Source organism: Nannospalax galili, unplaced genomic scaffold, assembly GCF_000622305.1.
Source record: "Nannospalax galili isolate Female #2095 unplaced genomic scaffold, S.galili_v1.0 scaffold332, whole genome shotgun sequence".
Lineage (NCBI taxonomy): Eukaryota > Metazoa > Chordata > Mammalia > Rodentia > Spalacidae > Nannospalax > Nannospalax galili.
The window spans coordinates 292,440-305,111 of record NW_008333794.1 but is presented as its reverse complement, the minus strand read 5'-3'; the positions used below and the strand labels follow the sequence as shown (position 1 = coordinate 305,111).

The 12,672-nt window shown below is 45.2% G+C and overlaps 1 protein-coding gene across 1 annotated transcript in view; it reads left to right on the top strand.

Annotated features, from left to right (window-relative positions):
* The first annotated feature begins 918 nt into the window (after positions 1 to 918).
* Kiaa1257 (KIAA1257 ortholog) overlaps positions 919 to 12,672 on the top strand; it is a 97,950-nt gene continuing 86,196 nt past the window's right edge. The window contains exons 1-4 of the mRNA XM_029561314.1: positions 919 to 1,011; positions 1,578 to 1,870; positions 7,568 to 7,758; positions 8,567 to 8,780. Coding sequence (XP_029417174.1) covers positions 1,600 to 1,870; positions 7,568 to 7,758; positions 8,567 to 8,780 — 676 coding nt within the window. The 5' untranslated portion in view covers positions 919 to 1,011; positions 1,578 to 1,599. The remainder of the gene's footprint in view (positions 1,012 to 1,577; positions 1,871 to 7,567; positions 7,759 to 8,566; positions 8,781 to 12,672) is intronic.

The window sequence follows — 12,672 nt, the reverse complement described above, 5'->3', positions numbered from 1 at the left end:
GCCTGCCCTTTGGGGGTATGTACCACAGGCCATGCTTGCCACCTTATCATTTTTCTATGAACTCATCATGAGCCTCCACCCCTCTAGGGCTTGTATATGCTGTTTCCTCTCTTGCTTTCACTCCCTGGCTTTTGTTCTTCTTTGAAGTCCACCCCTGACCTGTCTGGCCAGTCCACTCTGAGTTGTTTCTCTCTGACTTGGTCCACTTATGTCTTCCAGATCAGGTGCAGGGTGCTTATCCAGGGCACTCAGTGTGTGGGGGCTTTGCAGAGAAGTGCAAGTCTTTGTATCAGGAGTCTGGATTTCAGTCCAGTGCAGCTACATACTTGCTGTGTGCCTGTGTGTAAATGCCTTCACTTTCTAACTCTGTTTCCTCATCTCAGGGGAAACAGAATTTTTCTGATATTTTCAGGACATCAGCCCTAGAAAACAGAAAATCTAATGAGAGTTTTCCGGGTCTGAGTATGTAGTGACCATTGCTTCCTTTAACCTTATCAAAGCATGGGAAGTGGGAGCTGATGGAGCAGTAGGGAAGATATAGCAGGCTAGGAGCATAACAGGTGCTATGCTGGGAGTAGGAGCTTCTTAAATGTTGGATGAATGAACAAATGGGTGAAGGTAACAGCTTTTCCAATCTGCACACATATATTTGGCAGGTCTGGGGTACGAAGGCCAGCAGAAGCCTCAAGGAAAGAAGCCCCATCCCCAGTGAGCTCTGCAGTGAAAAGCTCAACCCCAGGAGTCTCGCTGGGAGTGGAGGTGGGGGAGTCCCACCCCTAGAGGGGTCCAACCTCAGGAAGTCTGTTCCCCCAGGGCCCTAGCTTCTTGGAACCTTGCTGCGCCAGAGGAAAGAAGCCCCGCCCCCAGCCATGGCTGAGGTCTCCTGGCAACGGCCTGGCCTAACAAAGTCCCTTAGGAGCTCGGAACCCGCAGTGCCTGAACCCAGAGTCCGGGAACCGCCTCGCTCGCACAGTGCAGTAAGTGCAGGAGCTGACCCGTCTCCGACCCCAGGTACCCCTCCCACCTTGAGGTCCTGCCTGTATTCCCCCCTCGGATGCCCAGGGCCAGCCTGGTCTCCCATGCAAACTTCTAGGCTTTGCTGGGATTCTGCCCCCAGAAATGCAAGGGTGTCCAAGCTCAGCGCTCTCTGTGCCTTGCCTCTGGGTATCTCGCTCTCCTGACTTCGCCAGGGGCCTGGTGCTTGCTGTCCAGGTTCAGTTCGCCCTTCCTCAAGTGGCAGATGCCTGTCTTGTGCTGGTGCAGCCCCGGGGGCTCTCCCCCAGCCTCTTGACAGGAGACGGGCCTGTGCGCTATGCTCACCTGGGTTCCTATGGCCGACTCCTGATTTCTTAGCGAGTAGCTAGCTGGACTCGGGTTGGAGAAACAATCACTGTCATTGCCAGCTGCCTCTCTCTGGGTCCTTCACCCATTTCTTCTCATCTGCTGAGCATTCGTTGTTCAGCAGGCATCTAGCCAAGCCTGGTTCATTGGAGACCAGACAGAGAAGGGACTGGGAGGGTGAGCCTTCCTGCACCAGGCAGGCTTACTCCTGCAGTCTTTGCTGTCTTTCCCGCCAGAACTGTGCCGGTGCTGTGCAACATGTCCCTGAAGGCCTGGGAGTGGGAGGAAGAGGACAGAGCAAGCGAGGGGCACATTTCCTCGCTAGCCAGTGCTTACCAGTCTGCCAGCGAATGTGAGACAGAGGAGTATCCGAAAGCCAGGATCCCGGCCCAGGAGTGGGACTCTGATGACCAGTACAGCAGCAGCCTGAGCTCCTCAGAAGAGCCTGCCTGCGCCTACAATTCTGATGTACCCCAAGTTGTCCCTTGCAAACTCATTATCTCACTGGCCTTCCCTGTGCATACTATAGGTAGGTGCTAAAGTAGAATTCTGGAACCCTCTGCACAAAGCATTCTGGGAGATGAGGACACATGCTTGCCTCCTTCCCTCACTCTTTTCCTCTCCAAATAGAGTGGCTGGCACCAGCTGGGGCAGAGGTCAGAAAAGGAACAAACAATTCAGGGGCCCAGCTATGGGTCAGGCCCATAAGTGATAGTGTGGCTTTGAATACTCAGCCCTCTCAGAGGCACTAAGAAGGTGATTGTCTTATTTTTTAAAAAATTATTTTATTTTTTATTTTATGTGCATGAGTGTATTGCCTGCATATATGTAAGTACACCCATGTCATGCAGTGCCCGCAGGGGTCAGAAGAACCATCTCCCCAGCCCCCACCCCCTTTTTTTAAACAGGTGTACAAACACTGCAGAGATCGCAGCTTGGTTTTCATAGTTGCTTGTATCTTAACCCAATGCCTTGCATAAAATACATTTTAGATTCACTGAACAAAGTCTTGAGTGTCGAGGTATATCACTCTAGCTGTGTAGCAGAGGCAAAAGGCCCCTATACCTGCTGATTGCAAGCTCTGGTGCATCTTTACCTTCATTGTACAGGTTGTCTATCTGGGCTGGGCTCTGGATAAGTGACTCTCCTCTGTTCAGGATGCTTTTTATCCTCTTTCTGGCCAGATGGGCTAGCCCAGACACCTGCTTACTATGGACAGACCTATGCAAACAGAGGGCAAACACAATCTCTGATGTTTAATCTTTGTTGTCACCTTGATGGGATTTTGAATCTTCATGGACACAAATCGCCGGTGTGTCTGTGAAAGTTTAGGCTAGGTTAACTGAGGCAGGAAAACCTACCCTAAATGCCGGTAGTACCATTTTCTGTGCTGGAGTCTGGGAGTGAATAAAAATAAGAAAGTGATCTGAACACAAGTGCTCATTGCTTTCCGCTTCCTGACTGTGGATGCAATGTGACCAACTGCCTCCTGCTCCCATGGTCATACGTTGCCAGCCATGATGGACTGTATGTATCCTCTGGAACTGTAAGCCGAAATGAAGCCTTCCATCCTTAAATTGCCTTGTCAGGTATTTTGTCACAGCAATGAGACAACACAAATACACAGTCCCACAGCATTCTTCAAGTGTCTGAGTGCTTCTTACCCACTAGCATCTTTTCTGTTAGAACAAGTCACATGGTTCAAGTGGGGGATAGAGGACAATGCTTTAGCCCTTAATTTCCCCTTCCTTCCTTCCTCTACTTACTTTAATATACAATTTGATTGACTGCAGCTTCTCCTTGCAGTTCTGTTTTGTTGCTCCTAATATTTTGGAGGCTGGTTAGGTAGTTAACTTATTTATAATTGCTCCAGTCTCTTGGTGAACCAAATTTTCTGTTATTGTGTGGGGATCTCCTCTTTCCACAGGTGCTTTTTATCTCAGGCCTATTGATATCAAGCAAAAGAAGCTGAAAAAGTTATCTGACAATAAACAGTCAAAGGAAAACTGGTGCTCAGCTGACTACCCTGGCTGTCATGTCCTTGTAGACCTTGTAGGCTTACTATTCCTATTTCATTGCTTCTACCAAAGGCATTTGCAGAATACACATCCAGAACTGCACAAAACCCTCAACACATCTAGCTGGAAAAAATTATAGATTCATGTCTTTCTACTTTGTCTTAGCTTCCTTCCCTGTTGCGGTGATGAAATATCCTGACAAAAGCAATTTAAGGGAGATAGCGTTTATTCTGGTTCCCATTCAAGAGTACAATCCTTCATGACAGGGAAATCACAGGGCAAGAGCTTGGGGGTGCTGGTCACATGGCATTCATAGTCAGGAATAGAGAGTGATGAAGGCATGCTGTTGCTCAGCTCCCTTTTTCCACTTCTACAGTTCAGTATCCCAGCCAGGGAAGGTGCCACTTGTAGTAGGTGAAGCCTTTGTACTTAAATTAATTAAGAGAAACGAGATCCTGTATGTTCTATTCTACCCCTTACTTTGAAGTTTGACATCTAAGCCGGTTGGGGTGGCACACGTGTTTAACCTTAGCACTTGGGAGGCAGAAGCAAGAGGATCTCTGGGGCTCACTGGCCAGTTAGTCTAGCTGAATTGGCGAGGTTCAGTGAGAAGCCCTGTCTCAAAAAATAAAAATAAGGTAAGCTGAGCATGGTGACCATGCCTTTAATGCCGGCACTTAGGAGGCAGAGGCAGGTGGATCTCTGGGAGATCAATTCCAGCCTGGTCTACATAGTGAATTCCAGGCCAGCTGGGGCTACAGGGAGACCCTGCTTCAACTGCCCCCCATTGACATTTTAGACATTGTAAAGGATGTGCACATATACTTATTTTTAGATTAATTAATTAATTAATTAATTAATAATCATTTATTTGAGGCAGGGTCTCACTATATACCCCTGGCTGGACTGAAAATCACTATGGAGACCAGGCTGGCCTTGAACTCACAGAGATTTGCTTGCCTCTGTCTCATGAATGCTGGGACTAAAGGTGTATGCCATCGTGCCGGGCAACTGTTGTTTTATTTTTATTTATTTGTTTGCAGGTCAGGCCTTGCACTGTGGTATAGTCTGGCCTGGACCCCAACCTTCTGAGTGCTGGTATTTTAAATACTTCTATAATATATTGTATGTCTCTCATTTATTTTACCATGTGCCTTTTTGGCAGTGCTTGGAACTGAACCCAGGAACTCCCACATGCTCCACCACTGAGCTACATAATCCTATCCCATCCCTAACTGTTAGAGATTTAAGTTGCTTATAGAAATTTTCAATTACTATTCTGCAAAAGACATTCATTGTGTGGTGGTGGTGGTGTGGTAGTGGTGGTGGTGGTGGTGGTGTGTGTAAAGGCCAGAGGAGTTCAGTCTTGAATGTTGTTCCTTGGGATGTACACATTTTATTTATTTATTTATTTATTTATTTATTTATTTATTTATTTATTTATTTATTTTATTTCTTTCACTTGGCCTGGAATTCACTAATACTGGTAGACTGGCTGGCTGGCTCTCCGGTTCTGGGATCATGAGTACATGTGACAATGCCTGGCTTTTTTTTGTGTGTGTTCTGGGGATCAAACTCAGGTCCTCATGGTTGTACAGTAAGTACTTTATCCATGGAGCCATGACCCCAGCCTTGCCATAGACATTCTATATATACATTTTTGTGTATGTATATGTGTGGGCACTATTTCAAGAAATAGAATTATTGAGCTGAAGGTATGCACTTAAACTTGTTTGATAGATATTAGCAAATTGACCTCAAAAGTATTATAATAGTTTGCCCTCCAGTCAACAGAAAATGAAAGGCTCTATTTGTTCACGTTTTGGTCTGCTTTGATTGAATCAGAACAAGCTTTCTGGGCAGCTGTAACTTCACAGAAGGTCCTAATGTCTGCAAGAATTGGCAGGGGGAGCTCTATTCCAAACTGTACACACATGCTAACCACTCTGGTAACACAGAAAGAGTGATCCAGTAGCTACTGCCTGGGGTTAAAAGCTTGAAGTTCTGGGCTGGGTGTGGTGGTGCATGCCTTTAATCCCAGCACTTGGGGGTGGGGTGGGTTGGGGTTGCGGTGGGGGGAAGAGGTAGGCAGATCTCTGTGAGTTCTGGTCTACATAGTGAGTTCCAGGCCAGTTGGGGCTACAGGGAGACCCTCTCTCAAAAAAGACCCAAACAAAACAACCCCAAAACCTCTGCTTAGCCTGGTGATGGGGGAGCATAATGGTAGAGTGCTTGCCTAGCGTGTTCAAGGACTTGGGTTCTATCCCTGGCACTACAAACCAAAACCAATTGGAACGCCAAACTGAAACCAAACAAATGAAAAATCTCTGAAAAGTAGAGAGAGAGAGAGAGAGAGAGAGAGAGAGAGAGAGAGAGAGAATCACAAACCAGAAACAAAAAAATAAAGGAAGGTCTAAGTGGAGTGAGGGAGCTGAGTGGTTATGTGTCACGTCTTGGGAGCTGGTAGCCCTTGCAGCATGGCTGACTGCCTGAAGAGCAGATTGCAGAACTCAAAGATGCCTTTTCACCATTTGACAAGGATGGCGACGGAACTATAACAACAAAGGAACTGGGAACTGTAGTGATGTCTCCTGGGCAGAATCCCACAAGGCAGAGTTACAGGGCATGATTAGTGAAGCAGATGCAGATGGTGATGGCTAAACTGACTTCTCTGAATTTCTGACAATGATGGTAAGAAAAATGAAAAAAAACATCAAGTGCATATTTTCTTTTATTGTTACTTGCTTTTAAAACATTGTTTACCCACTTAAAGAAAATCTGCTTATGGCACAATTTGCCTCAGATCTATTCCAAGTTGTGTATTTGTTTTCCAATAAAAAATTACAATTTTGAAAAAAATAAAGGAAAAAAGTATTAACAACAATCATATTTTAAGTTTTTGTTCTATTTTCATTCTTTTTTCTTTTGTATTATTTCCCTTTTAAAAGATAGTCATAGCTGGGCATGATGGCACATGCCTTTAGTCCCAGCACTCAGGAGGCCGAGGCAGGTAGAGCTCTCTTTCTGTGAGTTTACAGCCAGCCTAGTCTACATAGTTAGTTCCAGGCCAGCTGGGGCTACAGGGAGACCTTGTATCAAAAAGACCAAAAGAAAAAAAAAAGATAGTCATATTTTTATAGACTGAAGTTTGGATTGGTATTTATAGAGATCCAGATTTGTACTTATATTACTTGGGAAGTAGAAGGGTCACTCGTGTCCAAGCACCTGAGATCAACCTGGGCAACTTGCTGAGACCCTGTCTCCAAACAAAACCAACCAGACAACCAAACAACAAAAGAAACAAACCGATCTCAAAATATTTATGAAGTTCCTGATCATCTTCCTTGGTATGAAAAGAACCAACCCAGAAGGTTCCATTTGAGCTCATGACTGGCTCTGGCCTCTGGCCGTGCCCCGGCTTTTATCCAGCATCTCATCACTCATGAAGAAGGTTTTGTTAGGCTGTTCTCACTGCCTGGATGTCTGCTAGCCTTACTCCTGTAGGACTCTGCTAAGAGGTCCTGAGAGGCAAACACCCAAGTCGATGTTGTTGTACCATAGAACCCTGCTCATGTGCTGTTATATTGTCATGGGATGTTTTTTTCTTACCTGATTTTGGCTTGCTTCTTAGGGCTGGGCCTCGAGTGAGACAAGCAAGATGCCGAATGAGAAATTGTAAGAGTGCCCACTTTCTGAGCCATGCACTTCAGTTTTGCATGCATTGTATAAAGTCTAGGCTCCGCTCCTCTGTAGATCTGGGCCTGAACCTTCTCCCCCAAGCTGGTGGGTAAGCAACATGGTCATGTATAGCCTCTCACAGCACCAGGTTTTTTTGTGTTAGTCAACGATGTCACTGTGAAAAATAGCTGAAATGCACAACTTAATATGGAAGAAAGGCTTGTTATGGCTCACAGGTTCAGAGATTTCAGTTCATGGCTACTTGGTTCTGTTGCTTTAGGACCTCTGGTGAGGCAGAACATCAAGGTAGAGGTGCCCCGGGAGGAAATTGCTCATCTGTCTAACCTTCCCCTATTAAGTAAGTGCCACCTCTTAGTTTCTCTTGCTTTCCAGTAAAGACACTGGCTGGAGCACATGGGCCTTTGGAGACATTTCTAAATGATAGCAATGTTTCTTGCCTCCATGGAGCTTGGAGATAGGTCTGCTTTCCCACAGGTTAGAGAAAGATTCATTAAATTTGTATCTTCTAGGTCATAAGGGAAAACTCACAAGTGTTATTGATAAATATAAGAAAGTTCCTAAACCAGACAGCCATGGTGCAAAGGCTCGTCACTTCTACCACATTGAATATTTCCTCATGCCTGATGATGTAGAACCCCAAAAAGTTGATGTCATGGTGTTTCCTGCAGTGGCCAAAGTGTTTCTGGACTCAGGAATAAAGGTGGGTGAAGTGTGTGTGGTTCTGCATGGAGTGTCACACTCAGGATGCAGCATGTGTTCCACTGACCTGAAGTGGACATAGCAATAGCGCTCACTAGAAATGTGGGATCCTGGCCCACTCTAGACTTCCTCAGTGAGAACTTACATTGACCTACAAATGTAATCACATGGTTTATTTAAGTATCTTTACTTGGTAGTTTCCTGGGTGTTTTAGCACTTAAAGTTCTTTTTAAAAAAAGTGTGTGTGTGTGTGTGTGTGTGTTTTTTTGTGTGTGTGTGTGCAAGTGCCCTTGGAGGCCAGAAGAGAGCATCTAATGGAGTTTTAGGTGATTGTGAGCCACTTATGGGTGCTGGGAACTAAATTCAGGTCTTCTGGAAGGTCAGTAAGCATTCTTAACTGTTGAGCCATCTCTCCGACCCTTAAGGTTCTTTCTTAACGTGTGTATGTGTGTGTGTGTGTGTGTGTGTGTGTGTGTGTGTGTGTGTGTGTGTGTGCTCACATGAGTGTGACTGTATGCAAGGGCTGCTTGTACACACAGGCATACTCCTACAGTGGTTTGGCTCTGAGTCATTGCTTGGACACTATGTATGCATTTTCTTAGATTTTATTTTTTCAAGGAATCAGAGGCCTGACAGGGCCCAGCACACAGGGCTCTACTCCCCTGTAATTCAAAGCTCGGAGAGAGGCAGCCAAGCAGAGGGTACCACACCACCTCTACTTCAGGTGGGGCTAGCCTGGTGGGGAGTGCCTAGTCTGTAGCCTGCTCCTCCATTTCTTGCAGTTAGTCTCTGAATGGTGTTTTACACAGACTGTGAAGCCATGGAGAGAAGGTGACAAAGTCTGGGTGTCATGGAGCCAAAGTTTTAAGGTCAACATGACAAAGGAATTATTAAAGAAAGTAAATTTCCACAAAATCACTCTGAAGCTCTGGGACAGTAAGGACAAAGTTTCAAAAAAAGTCAGGTACCATCGGTTAAAGACGACTGGTTATTTGGAAGACCCAGAATCTTTTGGTAAGTCAGGTATTTTGGTTGTATTTTAAATGTTTCTGGAGACTTGTGTTTGCTCACTACAGGTTGAACATCCTGAATCCTGAAATCTAAAATCTGAGAAGTTTGACATTGTTTTGAATCCTGACATTATATATACCTCAAGTGGAAAATTCCACAGCCAAGTTCACATGACAGATCACTGTTAAAACAAAAGCTCACCAAAAAACCTTATAACATCCCCTCAAGACAGTGTATAGGTTATTCACAAGAGTAAATCTCCAGCTTAGAATTGGGTGCCTTCTCCAAGATACTTCTTTTTATATTCAAATATTCCAAAATCTGAAAAAAACCCAAATCCCAAGCATTTAAGATGAGGGACTTTTAACTTGTATCAGAGTAAAAGCTGGTGTTTCTTTGTGTTTTCATTTGACTTACCTGGTGTGTGTACCATCCACCCAGGACATGCTTGGAGAGTTATGGTGCGTCTGGACTTAGGCAGTCTGTGTACCTCCCTTATATCTGTGGACCTTTTTGCGTCAGGGCAGCTCTGACATGAGTCCCTATCACTGGCCTGTCTCCTTGGACTAATATTGTATGTTTACTGAAAAAAAGATTAGGAATAGTAAAAAACAAAAGAGAAAATTCGCCTGCATGTATGAGTTCCTGAGTTCCTGGGTTCCATCTCTAACACCAGAAAAAGAAGCAGCTAATTGAAAAATTCTGCCTCCTCTAGCTGGGGAAATGGCTCTGTTGGTAAAGTGCTTGCCATATAAATATGAGGACCCGATTTTGATCCTCTAGAACTCACATAAAATGCTGGGTGTGGTGTACATACCTATAATTATAGCACTGGGGAAGAGGAAATAGAGGATCCCTGAGACTTTTGGTGAGCCAGTCTAATCGAATTGGCAAGCTCCAGCTTTATTAGGAGACTCTGTCTCAAAGAGTAAGATAGAGGGGCTGGAAAGATGGCTCAGCAGTTAAGAGCACTGGTTGCTTTTGCAGAGGACCCAGATTCAATTCCAAGCACCCACATGGCAGCTAACAACTGTCTATAACTCCAGTTCTGTGGGATCCGGTGACCTCTTCTGACCTCCTTGGGCATTGCATGACACAGGTACACCTACCTACATACAGGCATTACACTCATACACATAAAATAAAAATAACAAAATATTTGTGACCTTAAGCCAGATGTGGTGATGCACACCTATAATCCCAGCACTTAGGAGGCAGAGGCAGGCAGAGCTCTATAAGTTCAAGGCCGGCCTGGTCTACATATTGAATTCCAGGCCAGCTGGGGCTACAGGGAGACTCTGTCTCAAAAAGACCAAAAAAAGATTTTTTTTTTTGGCCTTTAGCTTCCACATGAGTGTGGTGCACACGTGTGTATACATACACACACACACACACACACACACACACACACTAAATTAAAAAAAATTCTACATCCTCAGGGCAACATGCTACCATTTAGCCTACATATATATGTATACCAGTTGCCTCCTCGGGGGTCATGATGACATCTCCGGTTTGGTACTTATATATATATTTGTAGTTCTGGGAGTGGAACCCAGGGCCTCATACATGCTAGACAACTATTCTACTTGCTCTGCTTCTAGCTACTACCCCAGGCTTTTTTACCATTCCCACCTTCCCCAGTTTATTTTGAGGCAGTATCACTCACTTGTCCAGGCTGGCCTGGAACTTTTGATCCTTTGCCTCAGCCTCCCTAGTGCTGGGATTACAGATGTGTGCCACCGTACCAGCCTCCCTCTAGATTTTTACTTATGCAAGCACATCAGTGTCAGATTCTTCTGAACTTTTTGGAAGTAGCAAGTGGGCGGGGTTAGGGAGACAGAAGCTTTTAAGTCAGACCCATTCAGTTCCATTCTCCTCATACTAGCTGTTGACCGTTGGCAAGTCCTTGAATCTCCCTCTTGCATCTGTAAAAAGAAGTAGCACCCATTGGCATCCTACAGGCAGGGTGGTAAGAACCCCCCCCCCCCAGCCCCAGGCGTGAACAACAGGAGGGTGTGTGTTGTTCATGGAGAACTTAAAAGCTAGAATGAGATTGAGCTAAGGAACTGACATCAGGTGCTAATTCTAAGGCTCCTTATGTGCTTAGAGAAAGTAGAAGAGAATCCATGGGGGTTATTCACTATTTTGCTGTTTGCTTTCAGGCAAGTATAGTTACCCCACTTACAGGGAGCTGAGACCATGCTTGCTAATGAGCAGTGAGCGTGGAGGAGTCACGTCCTGGCTTAGTGAGACTGGGAAACTCTGACTTCTTTGGTTGACCAGTTGCCTCCTGAAGGGCATGGTGACATCTCAGGTTTGGTACTTGTAATTTGTAATCTTTCTTTGGTACCCTTTGCCAAATTGTTGACATTTTGGGTCAGAGGCTTCTTAGTTGTGGGCTTTCCCAAAGATGACAGCATCTTGGGCTTTTGGTCGCTAGAAGTCAATATTAGCCTCTCAGGGTGACAATCAAGAATTCCTTCAGATACTGCCAGATGTCCCCAGGGGGCCCAAATCACCCCTTATTGAGACTCACTGATTTATATCTAAACTACTAAGCATAGGGTCCCTATGGGAGAAAATGGGACTGATATACAATGTTTGTCACTCAGAACAAAAGAAAGACCATTGTCCTCAGAATATGGGCTACTGGCACCTGCAACTGCCCTTGGTGTGTTCCAGGGTCTGCCCTGGACCAGGATTTCTGGTCAACATCTGCCTCACATTGGACCAGCTTCTGGGGCGTGGCTTCAGCATGGCCTGGTGAAAGGGCCATGGAAACCAGTTGGGTCAGAGGCAGGAAGTCTGAATCCTGAAGGGAGGGCCCATAGCCTCTGCTCAGGGTGCTTGGAGCCACAGCACCAGCTTTTCCTTGATGCTTGTTCAAGCCTAGTGTCTTAGTTACTGTCTATTGTTGTGATAAAAACACTGACCAGTTGGGCGTGGTGCCACATACCTTTAGTCCCAGCAGAGGCAGGCTGATCACTGTGAGTTCAAAGCCAGCCTGGTCTACATGGTGAGTTCAGGTCAGCTGGAACTACAGGGAGACCCTGTCTCAAAAAGACAAAAAACAAAAACAAAAACAAAAAACAACTCAACAACAACAACAACAACAACAACAAAAAACACTGCCCAAAACAATTTGGAGAGGAAAGCTTACAGCTCACAGTCCATCATCAAGGGAAGCCAAGGTAGGAACTCAGGGCAGTAACCTGGAGATATGAACCTGGAGGCAGGAGCTAAAGCACAGACCATGGAGGAACGCTGTTTATTGGCTTGCTTCTCTGTCCTGTGCTCAGTCTGCTTTCTTGTATTTCTTATATAACTCAGGACCACCCTGAGGTGTGGCACCACCCACAGTGGTATGGTCCCTCCCACATCATTTAACAATCAAGAAAATGCTCCACAGACATGGCCATAGGCCAGTCCAATAAAAGAAATTCCTCAATTGAGGGTCCCTCTAGCCCAGGTGTGTCAAGTTGACAACTAAAGCTATCCAGCACACCTGGTATCCCTGCCTCATTTTAAGTTCATTTTCCGAATTAGAAGAACAGTGTACAGTCCCTGTATAAAGACCACTTAGAAATGTCTAGGAAACAGGGAGGAAAAACTAAAATCATATGCCTGTCCAGTGATGAGTATTGCTAATGGCCTCCCTGTGGACCTGACTTTTGTCACAAAGATACTTAGTGACACTTTATTTCTTGGGATTGCAGAAATGCTCCAAGAGGTCCATTTCATATTATAAAGGAAAGAAAATTTGTTTGGCAGTGCTCTTAATGGAACATCCATACCACAGTCAGCCTTTGTCCGTCCTTCTAGATAGAAGCTAGCTAGCTTCTAGATAGCTTCTTAGTTTTTCATTGTTGGATGAAGATGACATCATCCTTGTATAAAGGGA